Source organism: Coturnix japonica, chromosome 14 (genome assembly GCF_001577835.2).
Source record: "Coturnix japonica isolate 7356 chromosome 14, Coturnix japonica 2.1, whole genome shotgun sequence".
NCBI lineage: Eukaryota > Metazoa > Chordata > Aves > Galliformes > Phasianidae > Coturnix > Coturnix japonica.
Window position 1 is genome coordinate 11184545 of NC_029529.1, and position 22507 is coordinate 11207051.

Below are 22507 nucleotides of genomic sequence, written 5' to 3' on the forward strand. Positions count from 1 at the left end.
GCCCCACCCCTCGCCTCCCGGTGCTCGCAGCTAATAGGAACGCGGCGGGAGACCCGGCCCCGCCCCCCAGCTCCAGGTCACGCCCCCCGTCCTAAAAGCCGCCCCCCCCGGCCCGGCGCCCCCAGAGGGGAGCGTCCGCCCGCCGCCATGGAGTGAGCGCCCGGCACGGCCCCGCCCGGCCCCGGTGAGTGCCGCGACCCCGGGCCGGGAGGGAGCGGTGTCCGGTCCGCAGCGCTGCGGCCTCGCGTGTCCCGTCCCACGGGCAGAACCTGGTGCGTGTCCGGCCGGCGGCGCCGTCACGGGGGGGGTGAGATGTGTCGGGGGACTCGAGCTGTGCCCGGGTGTCAGCGCTGCCGGGTGACAGCAGCCGGTACGGGGATGTGTGGGACGGTGTGGGACCGGTGCGGTCCGTCCGCTCGCAGCCATCCCGATGCGGCAGCACGACTCGCTGCTCGGGGGCAGCAGGCAGGAGCTGCTGGGGCAGTGTCCGATGGGGCAGTGTCCGATGGGGCAGTGTCCCGGCAGGGCACCCAGCATCCTGCCCAGCGGACACGGGGATGCCCCGCCGGCTCCTGCTGCGCCTGCACGGTGACACCGGAGCGGTGACACGGGCCGAGCATCCCTCGCTCTGTCCTTGTGCTGCCCACCGAGCCGCCAGCGGCACCCGGGCATCCCAGCGGTGACGGCCCGGAGCAGCAGCGCGTCCCCGTCCCCGAGTGGGCGCGTCCCGTCCCGTCCCGTCCCGTCCCGGCGGCCCGTCGTGACCGAGGCGCTGCCCACCCGTTGCTGGGCCGTGCCGCCGTGACGAATGACACTAATGACTATTTGTCCTCGTACCACGCCAAGCCCGGGTGGCCCGGCCGGGTCGCCCTGACGCAACGCTGCCGGCCCGGCCGGATCCGCCACCCGACGGGAGGAAACGCTCGGGGACAGCGCGGCCACAGTCAGGCCGCAGGAATCCGCGCGTGGCAGCGGGGCGGCACCGGGAGAAGCGGCTCTGCTGGTTTTTCTCCTTCCCGGCACCTGAGAGCGTGGCCGGGTCAGCGGGGCAGCAGCGGGGCCGAGGGGGGCAGGGGGAGGCGATAAGCGCGGCCCGCATTCCTGCCCGGCTGCTGCGGAAACTTTAATTAAATAGGGAGCGAACGCGGGAGGTGGGAGCGGCGGCGGCTGGAGGGGAAAAGGGGGATTAAGGGCCCATGGTGCGGCTGAGTGAGGGGAGGGGGCACGTGCTGACACGGGCGTGTTGGGGGCGTCGGGGAGGGACCAGCCAGCACCGGGCCCGGAGCCGGGAACGGCCCCGCATCGCTGTGCGTGGGGCTCGGAGCGGCGGTGGGACCGAGCCGAGCGGGTGCCGGTGCCCACCGGGCTGACTGCGGGACGGCAACAACGGCGGCTTTGTTCTGCACGGGGAGCCGGGGGGACGCGGGGCCTCATTCACCGGGTGTGGGGACGGGAGGGGATGTGGGCTGTGCCGGTACCCCCGGCTCAGGAATCCACTGTGACATGGGGTGGGATCTGCACAGTGCCCTCAGCCCTCTGGGCCCAGTGCTGGGGGTCAGAGCACTCTGGGCTCTCCAGCCCCTGAGCCAGGTGGGCACAGACCCAGGTGAGCACACAGCCCTGCAGGCACTGGTAGTACCAGGGCTGGGGATGCTCACCCAGTGGCACGGCCACCATCAGCTCCTTGTGGCTGTGTGCAGCTCCATCCGCCCCCTCCTGCCCATCGCCCCACATCATGGGGCTGGGGTCACACCACCACCCGCCCGGTGCTGTGCCTGGCTGCCATGGGGCTCTCCCTTGGGCACAGGAAGGGCTGCTGTGTCCCTGTGTGCACCAACTGACACCCAGCTGCTCATCCCAGGGATGGGGAGCAGCGCTCGCACTCCATCAGGCTGGCAGGGAGAGGCTGTGCAACAGGGGGAGGCTGAGCCCGGATCCTCCTGCAGCCGGAAAATATGAATAATTCGGCAAGTATCTGCGGTGCAGGCCGGGGGAGCACAGCCAAGCACGGCGGGCTGCTGCCAGGGCAGGATGGCCAAGCACCTCTGGGAGAAACGCTTCTCCCCGCTGCGGCCACGCTGCCCCTGCCCAGCTGCCAGGCTCCGAGCTGGGCTCAGCTCCCAGCCCCACGTGCCCATGGAGGGGCTGGGCAGCGTGTGGTGTGTGCCAGGGGAGCGTGCGGTGCGGGCAGAGCGCTGGCAGAGGTGTGGAGACACAGGTGGAGCGTGTGGTGCCCGACCGGCAAGGCGGGATGCTCGGCCGCGGTCACGACCCAGCCCAACCTGCTCGGGGCCGGTGAGCGGAGCCTGGCAGCTGGGGAGGAAATGCCAGCATAATTAAAGGGCTGAGAGGCTACAGTCAGCAGCTGGTTGCAGCACGGACACGTCAGCGAAACCCGACCATTGCAAAACCAGGTCCTAACCTGAGCCTGTGCCCCATTGTCACCACGCTGCCCACCCTGCCAGGCACAGCCCCACACTGTGATGCCCTCAGAGTTGACCCGGTCTTTGGCCATCCCCGCGTGCCCACTGTCCCTGCTCGGCTGCCCCATGATCCAGCTGAGGGTTGGTGCTGTCACCTCCATCCACCAGCTCAGTGCTTCATGCCCGCAGTGACCCCCAACCAGTTCACGAGGCTGCATGATGCTCTGTTGGCACAGCTGGTCACTGTGATCACGCTGGGTGCTCTGCCCCAGGGTCACCCGCAGGGTGTGGGCAGGGGGCTCGGTGACCGTGACCGCGTGGCCACAGTGCGGCTCCTCCCAGTGCTGGTGTCCCTGGGCCAAGTGACTCAGGCGGTTGTGGTGACCCTGCCCAGCGGCGCGGGCGCACCCCACCCTTGGGCGCACCCCAGGCCCACAGCCTCCTCCTTAACCCTGTCCTGCTGCAGGCGAGCACGGTCATCTGGGGCGGTGTTGCCCCATGGCACAGCCAGGGCTCGGCACTGCCTGGCTGAGGCCCCCCATGGCAGAGGGGCAGCTGGGGCAGCACGTGCTGCTGTGTTACCCAGTAGCCCCCTGTGCACAGCGGGGCCCCACTGAGTTGCAGGGTTTTATTTGCCTGCAGCTATTAACGACTTTCAGCAGCCCGGCAGGAGGGGAGGAGGTGATGGGCACAATGGGAAGGGGCTGCCAGGGCCATGCACCCCGCAGAGCCCCCTCTGTCACCCCATGTGCCCCGCCATAGAGTGACAAAGGAGGCAGAGCCCTGGCCCTCCTGCAGCCCTGCGTCTCGCCCCTTGCCTGCACTAATTAGGGCTGTCATTAAAAGGGTTGAAAGACAGGGCTGAGAGACAAGCCGTGTCCTGAGCAAGGACATCAGCCAGGATGTCTGTCCCTGGGACATGGGCACAGGGGGGTTGGAGCAGGGTTTGTTCCAGCCCTGCTCACACCAGGAGCTTCCTCTCCTTGGTGTCCTCTGTCCCCAGTCAGTCAGTGCCAGAGGGATGGGGATTGCAGCCCAGGGGCTCTGACCCATTGAGGCCAGTGCTGTGCCAGAATCTTGGGATGCCAACGGAAGCTTTTTGGGAGCAAAGTCGCCACGTGCAGCCAGGGATTTGGGAGATGAGCACTGGAGGTCTGCCAAGGGCTGAGCCCACTGCAGGGTCACAGATTGGCCCAGGGCCCTTGGAGTAGGTTGGGGGTGGGCAGGAGCTCCCCATGGCCCATCAGTCCCCAGCCTGTCAGACCCCACTGCAGCCTTGTCCCTGAGCCCCAAGCCACCCTGCTGGGGCAGGGGCAGTGGCTCCTTTGTCCTTATACCACCTCTAGGTGCTGCTGCCCTTGAGTGCCACTGCCACCCCAGCTCCTGTGCTTCCTGGGTGTGGGGGAAAACTCCAGCTCTGGTTGCTGGAAACAGCATCACCATCTGAGTACCTCAAAGTACAGACAAACTCCCCCAAACACTGCACTGGGTTTCAGCCTGGTGCTGGGGGCCACACACCCACCTCACATGGACCACTTCACTTACGGGGTGACGCAATGGCAGGGGCAGTATCCTATAGTGTGGGGTCCCGGGGGGCTCAGGCGTGTGGCTGCTGCACGGACGGCACAAGGAAAGGGTTAAGTCCTGCTCGAGTGCGGGAAGCAGGGCTGGCTCCCACCCCCTTCGCTGGCGGAGGCCGAGCCGGGTGCGTCTGCTGGGATGGAGGCGGCGCGTCCCACATGTTTGGTTTGCACCCTGCCGAGAGCAGCCGGGACAGGAGGGGCCCTTTCCCTGCCACCCGCCGTGGGGGCTGCGTTACCCCACGAGCCAGGACACAGCGCATGGAGGAGCTGGGGGTGCGTGGCCCTAAATCAAGGAGGTGTGGGGAGGGGGATGGCGGAGCGCTTAGCAGCCCAAGCACTGCTTCGTGCTCTGGGCAGAGCAGCAGCAGAGGCCTTCAGGTTCTGCCATGGTCCCCCTGGGGCTGGGGTGCCCCAGGCAGGGAAGGAGGGGAGGTGGGCAGCTGGTGGTGGCAGGGCTGAGCACAGCTGTCCCTGCCCCACCAGAAGCCAGGTCAGGGGCTCCCACACCAGCCTGGCCTGGGAGCAGTTTGGTGCCAGCCCCATCCTGAGTGCTGCCCAAAATGCTGTGTGCGTTGTGCGTGAAGCCACGCGTGCCTGGGTGACAGTATCCTCATGCAAACCTCTCTCTCCCACAGAGCTGACACCATGAACCAGCTGGTCCTTTGCACGCTGCTGCTGCTGCTGCTACTCCCTGGGCAGCTGGCACGGGCATGTCCCACGGGCTGCCAGTGCCAGGACCCCACGACCATCCTGTGTGCGGCCAGGCGGGGCCACACTGTGCCACGAGGGCTGCCTCCCAGCACCCTGTCCCTCTATGTCTTTGAGAATGGTATCACGATGCTCAGTGAGGACAGCTTTGCAGGGCTGCCTGCCCTGCAGCTCTTGGACCTTTCACAAAACAAGATCACTAGCATCCAGAAAAACATCTTCCAGCCCCTAACGGAGCTCGTCAACTTGGACCTGTCCTCCAACCAGCTGCAGGAGATCACCAACGAGACCTTCCATGGGCTGCGGCTGCTGGAGCGGCTCTACCTGCAGAAGAACAGGATCCAGCACATCCACGCCACCGCGTTTGACACGCTGGAGAATCTCCTGGAGCTGAAGCTGCAGAACAACCAGCTCCGGGCCGTGCCCCCACTTGACCTGCCCAACCTCCTCCTGCTGGACATCAGCTGGAACAAGATCCCCACCATTGCGCCTGGCGCCCTCCATGCCATCAACATCGAGTCCCTGAAAATCGCGGGGCTGGGCCTGACAACCTTGGACGAGGAGCTCTTCCAGCCCCAGAACAACCTGCACGAGCTGGACATCTCTGACAACCTGCTGGAGCGCGTGCCGGTGGTGCTGCGGCGCCTGGGCAGCCTCACCAAGCTCAGCCTGGCCGGCAACGCGCACATCTCCCAGCTGCCACCTGAGGACTTCCGTGGCCTTCACAACCTGCAGGAGCTGGACATCAGCAACCTCAACATCAACACCATCCCTCGGGACTTCTCCAGGTTCTTCCCGAGGCTCCGTGCCATGACAGCCGCCGGTAACCCCTTCAACTGCATCTGCCAGATGAGCTGGCTCGTGCAATGGGTGAATGCCAGCGGTGTGCTGCTGCGGCGGCCCGAGGAGACGCGCTGCCACTTCCCCCCCAAAAACTCAGGGAAGCTCCTCCACCACCTGCAATACGCCGACTTCGGCTGCCCCACCACCACCACCACCACTGCTGCCACCACCTCCCCTCCACGCACCACTGCGCCGCGACCTCCCGTGCCCATTCCCACCGGCAGCCGCCCACCGCCGGAGCCCAGCACCACCACCAGCACCCCGCAGCCCCGCGCCATCCCCTTTAGCTCCACACCGGTGCCTTTCAGCCTCACTCCAGCTGCCAGCAGCCCCCCGCTGCAGCGGTGCCCCCCACGCACGTGCTTGAACGGTGGCACCTGCCAACTGGGTGCCCACGGTCACCTGTGGTGCCTGTGCCCACCGGGCTTTGCTGGGGCATTCTGTGAGGAGGAAGAGGAGGAGGAAGAAGAGAAAGAGGAGGAGGCGGCGAGGGGCACAACGCTGTCCCCAGCCACGCCAGCAGCACCTCCCAGCCGGAAGATCAGCATCACACAGGTGAGCAGCACCTCACTGCGGGTGGACCTACAGAACTATGTCCAGTCCAGAGCCCAGATGAAGGGCATCCAGCTGAGCTACCGCAACCTCTCTGGGCCAGAGAAGCGCCCCGTGATGCTCCGCTTGCCGGCTTCTCTCCCTGAGTACACAGTGCGGGCGCTGAAACCCAACTGCACCTACCGCGTGTGCGTGGGGCCACTGGGGGAAAAGGGCTCCAGGGAGGAGTTCTGCGTGGAGGCGCACACCTTGCCGGCGAGCCACCAGCAGCACTCACCTGTCACCCAGAGCAAGGACAACAACATGGCGCTGATGATCGTCCCCGCGCTGGCTGCCGTGCTGCTGCTGGTGGTGGTGGTGACGGCAGTCACCTACTACCGCCGGCACCGCCAGGCCAAGGAACACGCGGGGGGTGGGGTGCAGGCCGGCCCGCTGGAGCTGGAGGGTGTGAAGGCGTGCCTAGAGAACGGTGAGAGGGGTGGGCATGGCTGCCGGGGGCCTGAAAACACAGTGCTGGCGGGCAGCCCTGAGTGCGAAGTGCCGCTGATGCAGGCGCACTACCCCAGCAACAACAACAGCGCGGCACTGAAGCCCTCCTACTTCTGAGCCCAGAGTGCTGTGGCACCTCCAGGCTGAGGAACGGCGGGGCAGTTAACTGAGCTGAGGCAGCCCAAACCCGTAACGTGCAATCTGAGGGGCTTACACACGTGGGGAGCAGTCACTGATTGCACCGCTCGGCCCCAGCACCTTGACTCCCATGACTCGACGCAGAACGTGGGCAGCAAGGGTTTTGGTTTTTGATTCGGGTTTGGGTCAGCCTTCTTGTTTTAGCAAGCGCTAGGAAGGAAGACAGAAGGAGGACGGCGGTGACTCGGCTGAGGGGCAGCGATGTGCTGGCAACAGGGGCCCCTCAGTGGAGCGTGGCCGCGGTCCCCACTCCCTGGAGCTGATGTGAGCGGTGCAGCCCGGCTGAGGAGCTGTGCCCCTCGGCACCGGTGGGCTGAAGGACGCACCGCATGGGGAACCAGAGCTTTACGAACTCAGAGAGAATATTTATACGTGGTTATTTCCCATTTCTTCTGGGAAAACTTTTTCTAGTACAGGTTTTGTAAGGCAGACCAGCAGGATGTCATTTTGTAAAAAAAATAATAAAAGAGTAACAACAACAAGGAATCCTGCCCAGGGTTGGCGAGGTGGGAGCTGCAGCACCCCACAAAGACTGTGCAGCACGGCTTGCCCCAGGGCCACGCCAGTGTCCCTGTGTCCTCGTGTCCCCTCCTTGCTGTCAGCAGATGACTCAGAGCACAGAGGGTGGTTTCCCCCATTCCGAGGAGGTTTCACCCCCACGAAGCCACCCCCCACTGTGAGTGCTGAGGAGGTGTCACCAAAACAGAGGCGGCGAGCTCTGAGCACGCCCTGGCCCTGCACATCATCCCGCCTGACTTCATCGCGTGCGCTGCCAGATGGCGGCAGGGCGGCGGACACACAGCACACACAGCCCAGCCCAACCCGATAACCTCCTGACGTCAGCCCCCTCCTCCTCTCTGCAGGGCTGAGGGGCTGTGGGGGGCTCTGCTGGCACCAAGCCTCCAGCCCTGATATGCCTGGGGCGAGCATGGCGAAGCACAGCCTACAGCATGGCCACAGCCCCCAGTCCAAGGGCTGCCACCACGGCCAGGGCTGGGGTAGCCACGTTGGGCCCCCACTCCTGTGAGTGAGCCCCCAGCCATGCTCGTGCGCTGGCTGTGGTGGGGGCTCGGGGCCGGCACCAGGTTCCTGCTGCCAAGTGCTTTCTGTTCCAACCTCTGGTTTTAATCGTTTTCCAATCCTTTATCTTTCAGCCTGGAATTTTCCAGGTTGGGTCCCTGCCCGTGGAGGTATGTTTTATTTGGAGAAAGTGAGCAAAGCAGGCTGAAATGCCGCCACGGCCGGTTGCCGAGAGGGCTGTGGAGCTGGGAACCCCTCCTCAGGTGAGTGACCTGTAGCCCCTGCCTCGCTGGGCCCCCTGGGTGCACCCACAGGGCACGGCCCTGACCCGGCCTCGTGTGCTCTGGATGCAATTAGGGCCTTGGGGCGGCAGCGGGGCTGTCTGCACCCCCCGGCTCCCAGGTGGGTTTCCGGCAGGGCTGGCTCCCATTAGGGCCGGCACAGCGGCGGCGGGGGCCCCTCTCCGGCGCGGGCGGGCAGGCGCGAGGGCCACACTCACCCGCTCAAAGGGCCCATTGTGGTTCTCTCCCCACAGATTTTTCAAATTAACATCCCAAATTCCTCTGAAAATTGCTGCTGTGTAAATATTTTCACTGCAAGCTTTGTATATTTTCCAGCCTTGCGAGGAGGAAAGCAGAAAACTCCCTGGCGGAGCTCAAGCCCTGTGCCGGCGAGTGGTGGGTGCTCCCTGTGTCACCACTGTGGCCCCAGCCAGGACTGGCCATGGAGCCCCTTCCCTCTGTGCCCCTTTCTTTTCCCTTCCCATTATTCCTATGGGCTCCAAGACCCTGCTGTGCTGGCAGCTTCCAGCAGCTCATAAGCTGTGCTGGCACAGCGGTGCCACTCAGTCCCCATCCACCCGCACCACAGCGTCGGCACAGTGGTATACAAGGATACTGCTGGCACATGGCACAGCTTTCACCTTGCGCTCTGGGTTTCATTCCACAGTCCTTCTGCTGCCACCTCCCTGCTTCCCCAGCACATAGCTGCTGTACCAGGGTCCTCTGGGCACCACGCTTGGCACTGTCCGAGCACAGCCCTGGCATGCGGGAACACAGCAGTGGCAGCAAAGTATGCTGCACTGTGGCTCTCGGACCCCTTGATACTTGGCACACACCCCTGACCCCGCATGGCTCTGCAGGAGCTCAGCTGCACCCGGAAAGTGCTGCTGCAGCCCCCAAATTGCCTTCACAGCCCCAAATATGCAGCCTCAAAACCCCCACAGTTCTCCACACTAAGTGCAGAAGTCCCCCCCGCCTTCTGCCAGCTCCACTGCAGCCCAGAGCAGATGAGCACGGCACATTGTGCGGCGCTGCTAATTCCTCCGAGCTGAATCAGCGCAGGGAAGGGATTGCAAAACCCCCTGACATGAAACCAAAAAAAAACCCCTTTTGCTTTTCAAGCCCGCAGGGTGGTCACCGAGTGCCCTGGGGACAGAGCACTAAGACTGGGGCTCAGCAGGCAGCAGGACACATCATGGCATCCACAGCACCTGGCAGCCCATGCTGGGTAGCTACGGCTGCAGCAGAGCCCTGGCAGGACACGTAGCCTTGCAGGGCCACAGTGGGGGTACCAGGGTCCCCGAACCCCTGCCCTGGGGTGAGAGATGTCCACAGGGAGCTGGGGGAGGGTGGCATGTGTGTCAGTGTCCTGCAGCCCCCGCGTACTGCGGTGAAGCCTTGGCTGCCAGGAGGAGCTTGTGGAAAGGCAGAAATATTGCCGGCTTCCTGGAAAGCTGACGAGGCCAAGGCTGGGGAGCGGCGGTCGCCCGCAGAGGCGGCTGTGGGCCAGCACGAGGCTGGGATGGGGCTGTGGCCCATCTGGGAGTGATTTCAGCAGTGATGGAGCTCACCACACTCCCGCCAGAGCAAAGCACAGGGCTATTTTTACACAGTGTGATGAGCAGAGCAGGCTGCAGGGCCACACAGTGTTAACCCCTCCAAGCAGCAGTGGGACACCTCCATCCCTCCTTGTGCCAGGTAAGGGCACCAGGAGCTGGCAGGAGCAGAGAGAAAAGCCTGGGGGTGAGGGTGGGGGTCAGCAGGTAGGCTCCTGTTTTGGAGGTGGGTATGGGGACAGGGATCCATCCTGCTCTGGGCTCTGCCACTGAGGCATTGCTGATGGGGTAAAATGCCCAGTGCTACCCAAAGTCATAGAAAATGGCTGCTGGGAAAAGCCAGCACACATGGCTTCATGGCCATGTCAGAACAGGGGGAGGTCCTGCCGCAGCTACCTGCATGGGGATTTGGAATGGAAATAACCCAACGTGGGATGTGTACACCCCTGGGATGAGCCCCATAGCAGCAGGGAGCCTTAAGAGGCTGAGGGTGTGGGGATCGCATCCAAATGCGCATTAACAGTCCCATCACAGCCAGTGAGTGGGGAAGTGACAGTGTGACGCTGGAGGCGTGTGCCTTGGCACGAATGAGAGCTGAAGCCCTGCAGCTGGGTGCTGCCGAGTGAGCAGATCCTCAGTCTGAGCCCTGACTTCGGCTCTGGAACATCGATGGGTGCAGTGGACTGGGCCTGTCCGGGTCAGAGTCCCCAGGGGGAACCACCCTTCACATCCTGAAGCCAAACAGAGCTTGAGCTCTCCAAAACCGCCTTCCTTCCCTGCACGCACCGCACAGCCCTGAGGACTTCACCCCACACAGGGCCCCATTGCTTGGCCCTCCCCAAAACTGTCCTTGATCTAGTGCTTTCATGGCACCTGTGCAACACAACGGGAATGTGGTGGCACAGTGGGGTGTGAGGACAGGCAGCGTACAGGGACGCCAAGCAGATGGGGCTCCTGGCAGATGCTCCTGTCTTTAGAACCCAGCTTCCAGCATTTGAGGGCTTTGGGGACACTGTGCAGACCCGGTGGTGCGGCACAACAAGGCACCACTGTTCTCCATGGAGACGGCACCAGGCTGTGGGCTGCTGCATCGGGTCTGGCCACTGACCCCGCAGCAGAGCCCGTAACCCAACTCCACCGGTGCTGGTTACAATTTAGGGCAACAATAACCTATTGAGGCTTATTCCTGCTGCTCCTTGATCTAATTAAAGAGGGCCAGAGGGAAGACAAAACCCGATTCAAAGGCAGCGACAGGCGGCATGCTGGGGACGACGACATGGAGTGGGGCTGGGGCCACCCACACCTCCTGCTACAGGCTCTGAGCTGTGCCAAGTGTTGCTGCCCCATGCTTTCATAGCAAGGTTTGTGCATTTGCACAGCTCTCACTTGCACAGGTGAGATGGGCACCCCCAAAACACACTTGATGATGCAGAGGAGAAACTGGGGTGCCCCTTCCCTAGTGATGATGGGGAACCCATAGGACTCAGTGTGGGCATGGCAGTGTGTCGGGGCTGGGCATGCCATAGTCTGCTTTGGGGTGCTATTGGGTACCTGAGACCACACAGGCGAGGGGCCCAAGGCATGCTGCATGCTCCTCTTCCTGCCGCCCAGCGTCAGTAATGAATGGTATGAGCTTCCTGCCCGCCCACTGATTGCTTCCTCAATGAGCTGCTGTGCATGGCCAGCACCAGGCAGCGCTGCTCGATGGCCACATGTAGCCCAGATTGCCAGCGTACAAACTTGATCATGGGCAGTGGAGTGTGGTAGGATGGAGATGCAGCAGCGGGGAAAAGATGGTAGTGACGAGCTTGGGGGCTGGCACCTCCGAGATGGTGCCCGAGAGTGGCTCCTCCACACCCAGCCCCGAAGTGGCCACATCACCACAGGGTCCCCAGATGTGGTGGGGACTGTGTGTGATACCTCCCTCTGCTCACTGCTCCCCAGAGCCAGGCCCCGTCTGCTCCTGGCCCCTTATCAGCACTGATTGCCCTGCAGCTGCAGCCTCACGAAGCCACGGGCTGACACACTGCGCACTGCCTGCCAGCCACATTCCTGGCGGCCGATAAAGCCGGCAGCCAAAATAACTGCAGCCTGTGCAAACGGGGCTGAGTGCGGCCCCACGTCTGGATCCAATTTAGATGGGCTGGCTCACCCCAGCTGAATCCCTGTGTGCACAGGGGCCAAGCTATGGTAGGGTCTGGGGTGATTCCTGAGGGCACTGTGTAGCTGTGGGGTTCTGCATAAAGGACCCCAAAGCATCACACCCTTTGGCCACGTGCTGTGTGTGTGGCTCCCTGGAGGAGGTTCACTCCAGGCACTAATGGCACACAAGGAGGTGGCTGCAGCATCCCACCAGCACTGGGGAAGGAGTATTTTCCCCTGCAGCAGTCTTGGTTTTTAGGAGGCACAACCAGCTGAGGCTGCTTCTGCTTATTGTCCCAGCATAGTCAGCAAGCCCTAAGCCCTGGGAGCTTGCAGGAGATGAGCGATGCTTTGAAGCCTCCTGCTCTGCCTCCACCTCTGGCTGCTCCCTGGCCACCATGCTAGGCTGACCTTCCCAGCAGGGACATACCAGCACTACCACACCACAATAGTGACCATTCCTCTCCCCTCCTGCAGGTCCCAGCTGCTGTCTCAGGGCTGACACCTCATGTGGGGACACCACTGGGCAGTCAAGTGTTGCTTCTGCTGTCACAACTCACTCAGCTCCTTGCCAGAGGCCATGTACGAGCACCCAGCTGCTCCAATTACCCTGCCTGCTCCATCACCCTGGCCTGTGATGGAGCCAGCTCTCCATGCAGTAAGGGTCATGGTGTCCCTGATGCTTTGCCAGCAGCTCTGAGGAGAGCTGGAGGCTTCCAGCACAGTGCAGCAAGGTCCTTGCCCCTTCATCAGCCCACATCACTCCGAAGGGATGAAGGCACTACCTTCTCCTCCTCTTGCCTCTTGGAGTGGCTCCCATCTCCCTGTGTGCACCATGGCCAGCTTGCAGGGCTATACGGGAGCAATGAGGCCAGCATGGACTAGGGCATTTGTCACCTCGACAGCTCCGGTAGTTCCACAGACAAAATACGTCATCATCGCACCTTGAAAAGAAGTGTTGACCCCTCACACCCTGAGAGACGCTGTATTGCTTCCCAAAGGGATGCCCTGCAAGCAGCCCTTGCCACTGGGCAGCCCCTGTGCTGCTGCACAAAGTGCCTTGCCCATCACAAGCAAAGGGCCAGGGCCAAGATGTGCCAAAGGGTTCACCCGCATGCAGTACCGTGTCAGAAACCCGGCTGTTCTCAAGCAACATATGCCACCCACAGCACACGCAGTCACTGCCAGCACTGCTGTTGCCTGTCACAGTGCTGCTGAGGACACAGACATACTGTCCCTGGCACTGTCACCTCCAGCCCAACCCAAATGATTGCTGCCACGGACATGGCTGTTCCATTTCCAGCCTGGTTCCTGGCTTTCTGGTTGAGTGCTGCTGCCGCCAGCTCCTGTTGTGCTCCCCGCAGGTCCCCAAGCAGTAAAGCACATCCGAGCTCAGCACCACCATGCTGCTCCACGTCCCCCCTCTGTCACCCCCCGGTAACTCCCCATCCCTACCCAGACGAGGTGTCCAGTGCCAAGGTGAAAGTCGCGCCACTGAATTTCCGTGTGTCCCAGAGCTTCACCTCCCGCTCACGCATCTGCAGGGACAAAGACATGGATTGCATCAGTAGCTGCTTGTCTTGCTCCATGTCCTCACCTTCCTTTGCTTCTAAGTGCTACAGCACGTGGCCAGCCTGCTCCTTCTACCAGGGGTGACACAGCTGAATGCACTCAGCACCCTGGGCTGTGGGTGAAGTGCAGGGCAGGCAGCAGAGCGGCTGTGGGTATGAGGGGCAGTGGCTGCTGTGCTAGTAGCTCCATGGCCAGGAGAGCCCAGCATGGCTGCTGTGACTTGACATGGCTGCAACCTGGGTTTTGCAAGGACAGGAGGTGCCTGGAGGCTCTTCTACCCATGGGGACAGAGAGATCTCCTTTCCCCAGCCTGCTCTTATTGAGACGGGCCCTCCTAAAAGCCCCTGGGGCTGCCCTTGCATTGCAGCCATCACGCTGGATGGGAGCCCCAGGCTGGCGCTGCAGAGATGCACCGGGAGGCCATGCTGAGGCCTTGGCACAGGGTGGGAAATCCCGGCTGGCACAGAGCTGCCCTCCCAGTGAGGCCCGTACCTGGCTGAACCCCACGGAGATGAGGCAATCGCTGGCTCCCATCCAGAGCAGCCGGGAGTCCTTGTTGTTCTCGTGTCCTGGGACGCACTGCAAGGCACACAGCAGACACAGCCATTAGCATTGCCACTGCCCACATCGTGCAGGACCGTGCTCTGCATGCGGCTACAGCGTGACTGTGAGCAACTGCAGGGCTGAGTGCACGGGGCCAAGCTCATCCTTGCCAAGGGGTGCCCAGAGTGCCAGTGGGATGGGGATGGCCTCCATGCTGGGACTGTCCCTGTTGGGGTCACCTTGGTGGTGCCAATATGGTCACTGGGATGAGTGGAGGGTGGAAGCAGGGAATGTGAGCATGGAGGGATGGCTCCTGGATCCCAGCACCACCCATGGCACCAAATGTGGAGTCTGGCTTCAGCGTGACAAAAAGCTGCTCCATGCTGGCAACAAGATGCTTGAGCACGGCCACTGCCAGGGTGCAAGAGGGACTTACTTCCCCAGTTGTATCCTGGGTTCTTCGTCTGTGCCAAATCCCAGCTCAGGAGGCAGGTGCCCCACGTGCATCCAGAGACTACTGAGACACTGACAGCAAACTGAGCCCAGCAGCACTCCTCACCATGCCCTGCCCAGCAGCCCCTCTCCCCTGGGGTTACTGTGGGGCCAGGACCCACCAGTGCACCCAGACTTCGCCCTGCCCTCTGTGGCACCATCGCCAGTCCCACTGCTGGGCCCTGGTGCAGCTCTGCTGAGGACAGGAGTGGAAGAGTTACAGTGCTGGCTCCCATGTGGTACCCAGATGGGCCCTGCAGTTCTGGTGTCCCAGTGGGACCCAGCAGCAGTGCTTGCTGTGCAACACAGGAGGTGCTGGAACTCCCTCGCTCTCACTTAACCAGCGCCAAGAAAACAGCCCAACCACCAATGCTTCCTGAGCCATCATGGAAAGGCAGAGCTGAGCCGAGTGCTGTGCTTCCAGCACCACCACACAGCCCAGCACTCCTGAACGTTCCCTGCAAAGGACAGTGGGGAGCCAGCATACGGGGGTGGCGTACACACACTCCCCTGGCACCTGGAGGAGCAGTGACACCATGGAGGTGCTGTGTTTTTGGGAGGAGCCCTGCCAGGAGTCCCCTCAAGGCCCAGCGGGATGCCTGCCCAGTAGATGAGCTGCTGCGGCCCACAGCCAGGGTGGGAGAGGGCACATGGTGCCAAGCACATCCCCTGCCAGGACAAACACAGCCATGCCAGCCAGGGTAGCCTGGGAGAAGCCCAGCCAAGCCTGGCACTCATTGCAGCAGCAGCAAGATGTGGGGCAAGATCCAACACATCTCCACTGGCACTGGGGACCTCTCTGATGGAACAGACCCCCTGATGTCGTCCTCCTTTCCTGCTCGATCCTTCCCACTGCACCCTGCATGGCTCCAGGACCAGCATCCCTTCAGCCCTGTCCTGCTCCCAGCAGTTAAGCAGGCGATGTGTCCCCCTGTGCAGTGTGAGGGCTGTACCACTGCAGCGAGGACAAGGAGGGCCCCAAAGTGGGGCAGTGAGGTAGATGGCTGGGGAGCTGCTAGCCCTCCCCACCAGCCCAGTGCCTTGCTGCTAGACAGAAGGATGGAGCCAGTATCAGTGCTGAGAGGGGAAGGAAACCCTGGGAGTCAGGGCCAGGAGAGCTGGAAGCCCAACCCCAGCCAGGATTGTCGGCGAGGAGATCGCTTCTGCACCTGAGCCACTCGGCTGTGGCTGCCAAAATTTGACAGCTGGAGATTTGAAAGCCTCATCTGCTGGCTCTGCTGGCTATGGAGCAAGCAGCACCAGGGGAGCCCAGGGTGCCAGCCCTGGCGGCACAGCTGGCAAAGGGCAGGGAATGCTCAGTGGCAGCACCTCTGCAGCACACACAGCACAGTGGGAGCTGTAACACTCCTGTGAGCAACTGATGGAGCTGTGGATGGCCCCCAGCTGGGTGGGACGGGGCAGAGTATGCCAGAATGCGCCTTCAGATCACTCTGGAGAGGAGATGGTGCTGGGACCCTCTCCCAGCCCAGCCCAGTGCCCTGGCGGGGCCTCGCTGCTCGCAGCCCACGTTGCGCACGCTGCGGCAGGGAAACATGTTTTCTGCATTAGTTCCATCCCGGGCTGAGCAGTACGTATGTCAGCAAATATGCGGGAGGTTGGGGCCGGGGCGCTCCGGTTTCGGAGGTGGCTCAGACACCAGGCTGTGCAGATGTTGCCAGAGGTGAGCAGGCAGGGCTGGATGGTGCGGGTGCCGCTCCACCTAGTGGCAGCCGGTCCCGGGGGGCCCCCAGGAGCCCCCACCTGTGTCCTGAGCAGGAGGCAGATGCCGAAGTCAGGAAGGGGGGGTGTGAGCTGGATGCTGAGGTCAGATGAGAGCCACAGCGTGGACAGAGGTCCATGGGGCTGGCAGAGCTAGGCAAGAGACAAGTCTGTTTGGAGACAATTGATGATGGCAGCCTCACTGTGCACACACTGATCGGCTCATCCCTCCTGCCCCCCATCCTGCCCTGTAAGTCCGTGGGGTCCCCAGCCCTCAAGAGCCCCAGATACACTGTGGGACACAAAGTGGCTGAACACTCCACACCATGGGGAGCATGGCTGGCGTGTCAGATGCAGCTGTTGGCAGCACAGCCACAGTGGGTCAGCATGAGCTGGCAACAGCTGCTGGCAGATTTCAGCTCCTCGGCTGCCTAGGAGAACCTGACACAAAGCAAAAACTTCTCCTACACCAGGACGAGCCCAGCCTCTGCCTGCAATATTTACCTTTGGGCAGGGGCTGGGGAGCCCAGGGCAGGGTTAGGCAGCAGAGGGAAACCCCCGAGCTCTGGGATCCCTCAGTTCTGCCATGCTCATGGCTGGCAGACCACAGGCATCGGAACCCTGTGGAGAAAAGGATGGGGAAAGTAATTGCTGCCACAAACAGGCACGAGCCCAAGGGGCAGAGGAAAAGCTTCCTGGGGAGCTGAGGGGGTTAATCATGGTGCATCCTCCCCGCAGAAGAATGTGATCTCCCCTCGCTGCCAAATCCCGCTCGCTCTAGAGGTGGCCAGGAGTGCAGAGCAGCCTCTGGCAGGCTGGGCCCAAGTCTGCAGAGCAGCTCGGCTCCTCCAACAGAGGGAGGGGATAGCGTGAGGCTGGAGGGGCTGCCTGCCCCCAAAAGGTGGCTTTGTGTTCAGAAGCTGCACTCCTTCTGAAGCAAAGAAAGGAGGAGCCAGCCTCTCTGACAGCCACATACAAAGTACTCTGCTCTGAGCCTTGTGGCCCTGCTGAATCACACTGAACTACAGCTGCCAGGCATCCAAATGGGATGGCAGACACAGAGCTTCCCTGTAGCAAAGCTCCAGCAGTCCTGTGCCAGTCCTGATAAGGGAAGAGTGGGTTTAGCGTGTGGGTGCCACAGTGGAGAGGGACCAGCATAAGAGCACCTCTCTCCCCCCAGGGCAGCAAGCTACGGGGCTCCCCAAGACCCCCAACCCACATCAGCAAGCAGCAGCACAGTAAGGCTGTGACCCACCAACCCCACAGGGATGTCCCCAGTATTCCTGCAGGACAGACAGGCACCCTGCGGAGGGCGAGTCCTTACGCCGATGTGGTGATGCTGGGGCTCAGCCTGAATCCTCTTCAACTTCCCCATATCTGCAATACCAGCGGCATTCCTGCGAAGGATAGCCGAGGGGGAAGCAGAGCAGAGGAAATATAAACAATCCCGTGCAGTTACGCTGGGGAACAGAAGCATGAGAGCGCGGAGCGCGCAATGCTATAAATAGGCAGCCCAGAGCTTGGCCAACTTTTTCAAAGCTTCCCACGGTCTCCTTGGGAATGTGGGATGCTGCGGACCTTCCCTCTGCCCAGAGGAAGCTGCTGCTGAGGCTGGGAGTCAGGTACCCCCAGGGTGACCCCAGCGTGGGATACCACACTGCTGGGGTGGGGAGGCGGGCAGAGATCCTCCTATGTCCTGGTGCTCCTTCCCCTGCTGAGCGGTGCCCAGCTAGACCCAGCAGCCAGGGACAGGACTGCTGCCAAGGCAGGATCCAGGGCAAAGGTGTCATGTCAGGGTCTGCGGGGTCCAAGTGGTGGGCATGGCCGGGTGGCTCCAGCCTGGACATCCACCTTGCCCTAGCACTGCCCTGCCTGCAGGGTCAATGCTTGTGGGATGGAGTGGCAGGGCAATGGCTGGGGTGTGGGAGTGGGGCTGCAGGGGAGCCGTGGGCAGAGGTGGGCACCCCCAGGTCCCTACCTTCCCCCATGACATGGCCTGCAAGGCAGGGAGATAACCCACCGTGGGGACAAACACACCCCAAATTGTCCCCAGCTGCCCTCAGCCCAGGTCACACAAGTGTTGTGCTCCAAGGGAGCACTATAAAACGTGAGCACAGGCGTGCACTCGCCCGGCGTGCGTGGCCGTTCCCTCGCCCCCAGTTCTGCCAAAACAGCGTCGGGGGAAGTTTCTCGTGAGAACAAGCACAGTTCCTCTCCATCCCACACTGGCTGTGCTCAGCCGTGGCCCCGCAGCACGGCGTATCGGCGGCGCCTGCTCCAGCCCCATAATGTGAGCCAGGTGCCGGCCAGATGCATGCAGCCCTACACATGCCATGCAAGAGCGGGGGTGGATGCGGGACACTGCATGTGGGAGACAGGGCTCTGCTGCACCGAATCAGGATGCTGGGAAAGCAACCAAGGAGATATCACCTCCAGCACTGCCAATGCTAAAAGCCAGAGGCCACTCGGTGCCATTCAGGTGAGTCACCTGCAGTGTTGGTGCCCTTCTGGCACCCTGACCCCAGCCTGGCACCATGATCCCAGCACTGTCCTCACTGCATGAAGGGCCACAACTACTACACAAGCAAATGTGAGGGCTTGGTCCAAACAATGCAGGAATGCCCAGAGGCAGAAGGAAGCTTCATGTCTAGTTGCTGCAGGGTTGGCAAAGGTAGGAGGGGAGAAGCACTCAGCCCTGTCAGGGCTGTAGCTGGGAGGGGTGGGATGAAATTCATCTCCAACACAAGGGTCAAGGCAAGGAGGGAGACAATGTACAGCAGCAACAAGCACTGAACCCGTAGGAGACGAGGGGAAGGGAGGGGGGTGTGTGGCCTTGTGAGAAGTCAAGGCAGTGTATGGGACATGCGGGACCTCACAAAAGGACAACATCCAGACGGAGCTGTGCGGGACACACGATGGGACCAGCTGCAGCAAAGAGGTGACCATGGGCCCCAGGGGGGCCAAGCAGCCACTGCTTGGGGTTCTGGCCACTCCCAGTGCAGCGTGAGGTCCCAGGCAGGCAGCCCACATGCCCTCCTCACCATCCTGTGGTCCCTGACAATGCAAGTACTGCACCCACGAGACCCAAGACAGCCCCACTGCAGCCACCCCTCCTCCCTGCTCCTGAGGCTCCACTTTTAGCTCCTTCTCTTCCTTTTCCTCTGCTCTAAAAAAGGAATGGTTTAATGAGGGAGGCTTGGCAAATTAAGAAAACCAGCCGGAGGAGCAGCTCTGTGCTGAGCTTTGCTTTGTTGGAAGCACGCTGCAGAGGGATGGAGCTGTGCTGGCAGCAGTGCTGAGCCTGCAGCCACGACTCCGAGTGGAGCAGTTAGAAACCCATCGCTCATCTCCTTCACCACAGTGAGAACCAGGCAGTCTCAGAGCTGGGAGCTGGTGAGGCATGGGCACCACGCGGTGGCCCTGACAGCCCTTGGTTTCGTAACCACGCTGGCCCCAGGGAGCAGGAGCCCTTCCAAGCATCCCAGCCCTCCAGCAACAGGGGGAAAACACAAAACACAGGAGCGTTATCCCTCTTGGCTAAGCCAGCTCTCTGCAAACTTCCAAAGGATTTATGGCATTTTAAAGTTTTCCCCTTCAGCACAGTACTTCTCCAAGACTAAACATCTTCATCAATTCTCAGCCGGACGGGGTTATGGCTGCGGTGCTGCGCCTCGCGGCAGCAAAGGTACACATTTCTCTTGGCAAACTCCGAGTGCCGGCTCTGGCCTGGCTCAGGAGGCGGCAGAGGGAAGTGAGCTGCCTGCTTTGAACAGACCCCATCATTCACACGTTATTTTTAATAGCTCAGTTAGACAGAGTCCACCCGCCCCAGGAGACTTGGCTGGAGCCCACGGAGCTCACAGCATCACAGAAATGCCGTTATACAAAGCGACAGAACTGTCAGGGGAAGAACCAGGGGGCAGGGAGATGTGGAGTGAATCCGGCTCCTCCCTGCAAGGTTGAGCAGCTCCCAGAGCCATTCGGAGGGCTGGGAGTGCTTCATCCTGGCTTGTTTGCATGTATAACTGCTGGATTTATACTTAAATACAGTACTGCTGTATTTACAAAGGCTGCCTCAAGGCACCTCTCACACCTGCAGAGGGCACCCATGCACCCTGGAGGCTGTTGCTCTCCAGAGCCCAGGGGCAGGCACATGCTGGTGCCACGAGCACACACTGCAGCCGTCCCATCCTTCTCTCCACTGCTTCCCTTCCTTCCCAGAAGCCTCCCACCCCTTCTGCACGGGGAAACAGTGGCTGTCGGCAGCCAGAACCCTGAAGCCACAGGAAACCTCTAATAAGAGGCTGTTTAAACTTGATGTGGATGGCAAGGCCCAAGTCCTCTACTTATTTCCTAATCACTGTTATTTTGCTGAGCTGCACAAATCCAGCTGCCCAACCTCACCCTTGGCAGGACTTTATTCCCAAAAGCCTTTTGCTCAGCTCCAGCATGGCAACACAAAGACCAGGAGCCATACTGGAGCCCTCATGCCTGAAGGGTTTGGGAGTACTGCCTGCAGGGCAGGTAGGCAACAGTACCAAAGCCCTTCTGTTGTCCCTCCTGCCCAGTGAACTGAGGCAGCTCACCAGGTGGGTGGATGGGAGGGCAGGAGTCCCATGTGTCCACACAGGCCTCCAGCAGACAGCCCTATTCCTAATGGGGCCTCTTGTAACAGTGTGAGCCCTGCTGGGACTGGGTGGGTTGGTTCACTGCACACCCAGGTGGACAGGGCTGCCTGCACCGTGCTGCACAGCACAGCTAGGAGGGACAGTACCTGGGATGCAGCTGGGCTGGCTCGAGGGTCAAAGATCCGCAGTTTCTTGTCCTGTTGAGATAAAAAGAAAACACAGAAGGGTTAAGGACCCTGTGGCCAACAGGAGGTAAGGCCATATTAGGCAGACAGCTGGAGGGAGCCTCCTGCTCCCGCCCTTCCCCCAAATCCCACTCCTGTGGCTCACAACACCCTGCTGTGGGCATGGGAACACCCCACGGTCTTACTGAGTCCAGAACACCTTCAAAACTGCCCTAAAACACTCCCAAAACTGCTCTGCTTTCAAATCAGAGCCAGGACTGGAGCCAGACTTCTGAGCCCCATCCTTCCAAATGCTCCCTGGTATCTCAAGGGCAGTATGGAGAGCCCTTCCCTGCCCCAGCTCTACAGCCAAGTGCCTCAGGAAGGGCTGGCTGGAACAGTAGGAATATGCCCTGGTGCCAGCCCTTTTCCATGGGCATTTTGCAAAGATAGAGGAGTGCTGGGAGCCTGGTTTGCACGCTTGACCTGCACGCATGGTCCCATCTTAGGACCACCTCCTTGCTTGGCATGCAAGCTCAGTCTGCATGCTCATCTGGGCTTGCACAGTCAGTCCTTGCTTGGCCTCTACACACAGCCTGGGGCCTGCCTGCACACTCAGCCTGCATGCGAGGCCTGCGCACACCCTGCACTCTGGCGCATCCAGCACTGTGCACAGGCAATGAGCTGCAGGCGCCACCTAGTGCTGCCATCCCACTCAATAGCCCCAGTTCTGCCCTTTCTTCCCAAAATGGGGTCACCGTTTGCACCCCACGTTCCTCGGGTGTCAAGCAGATTTATGGTCACCAGAGACATCCCGTGGGGACGACAGGGAAGGTCAGGAAGTGCTTTGCCAACAGCCTGACCAGCATCTTGCTTAAGGCAGGCAGAACCCAGTAGGTGGCATAGAAGGAGGAAGTGAAGGAGGAGAAGTATTGCCTACACAGAAACACAGCACACAGCAATGTCACCATGCACAGATGAGGTTCCCAGTCCCATGTGTGCTCCACTCACCTTGCAGGAAGTGCCGAGCAGCCGGCCATCATGCTTCCAGGATAGACTCTGCAGCTGGTCCCCGTGGGCCTCCAGTGCTGGGAGGGGAGAGAATGGTCAGAGCCTACCATGGGCTGGGCACAGGCTCTGTCTTCTGCCAGATAAAGCAGGCCCTTCCTTGCCACCCTGGGTCTGGCAAGGCTTTCCTTGCAGCAGGAGCTCAGCTTTGCACCACACTAACGAGAGGTGGTTTTCCACCTGAACAATTTGTCATAGCAGATTTCTCTTCCCCAGGTGGACCTCATGTTTGTCACACAGATCACAAGGCAAACACTGTTTTATTTTAAACTTGGAGCCTTTGAGTTCAAAACACAAGCCAGGACAGTGCTGGCACACTGTGATGCTGTGAGCCTTGCCTGCATGTCTGCCACCTCACACTGTCCAGGGAGCAGCACGCTTCATCCAGCCAGCCTCCTCTCACAAGCCTTTCCACTGAACCTTCAGGACCCAGGGATCTCAGGATGCAACCCTCCATTACCACAGAGCTATTCAGATGCCATGACTTGGCCTTCCTGAAGAACCCACAGCAGCCAGAGCAGACAGC

At 61.4% G+C, this 22507-nt stretch overlaps 2 protein-coding genes across 5 annotated transcripts in view; one reads left to right on the plus strand and one right to left on the minus strand.

Annotated features, from left to right (window-relative positions):
• Window positions 1-22507, minus strand: part of LOC107320961 (coronin-7) — a 35183-nt gene that overhangs the window by 8003 nt on the left and 4673 nt on the right. Inside the window, exons 6-9 of one of the 2 annotated variants that reach the window (XM_015877384.2) lie at window positions 21925-22001; window positions 20896-20946; window positions 13860-13946; window positions 13251-13333 (exon numbers count right to left, since the gene is read on the minus strand). In XM_015877384.2, the coding sequence (XP_015732870.1) occupies window positions 13251-13333; window positions 13860-13946; window positions 20896-20946; window positions 21925-22001 (298 nt within the window). Of the gene's footprint in view, window positions 1-13250; window positions 13334-13859; window positions 13947-14346; window positions 15603-20895; window positions 20947-21924; window positions 22002-22507 lie in introns of those variants that run through there. The other variant, XM_032447583.1, reaches the window with a different exon arrangement.
• VASN (vasorin) lies at window positions 100-7282 on the plus strand. Of its 3 annotated transcripts, none has more exons than XM_015877385.1 (2): window positions 100-184; window positions 4642-7282. In XM_015877385.1, the coding sequence occupies exon 2, from the start codon at window positions 4652-4654 to the stop codon at window positions 6713-6715; it is 2064 nt and encodes a 687-aa protein (XP_015732871.1). In that variant the 5' UTR covers window positions 100-184; window positions 4642-4651; the 3' UTR covers window positions 6716-7282. The 3 variants fall into 3 exon arrangements, with proteins under 3 accessions (XP_015732871.1, XP_015732872.1, XP_032303475.1); XM_015877386.2 differs by having other exon boundaries at window positions 134-272; XM_032447584.1 differs by lacking the exon at window positions 100-184 and adding an exon at window positions 2913-4279.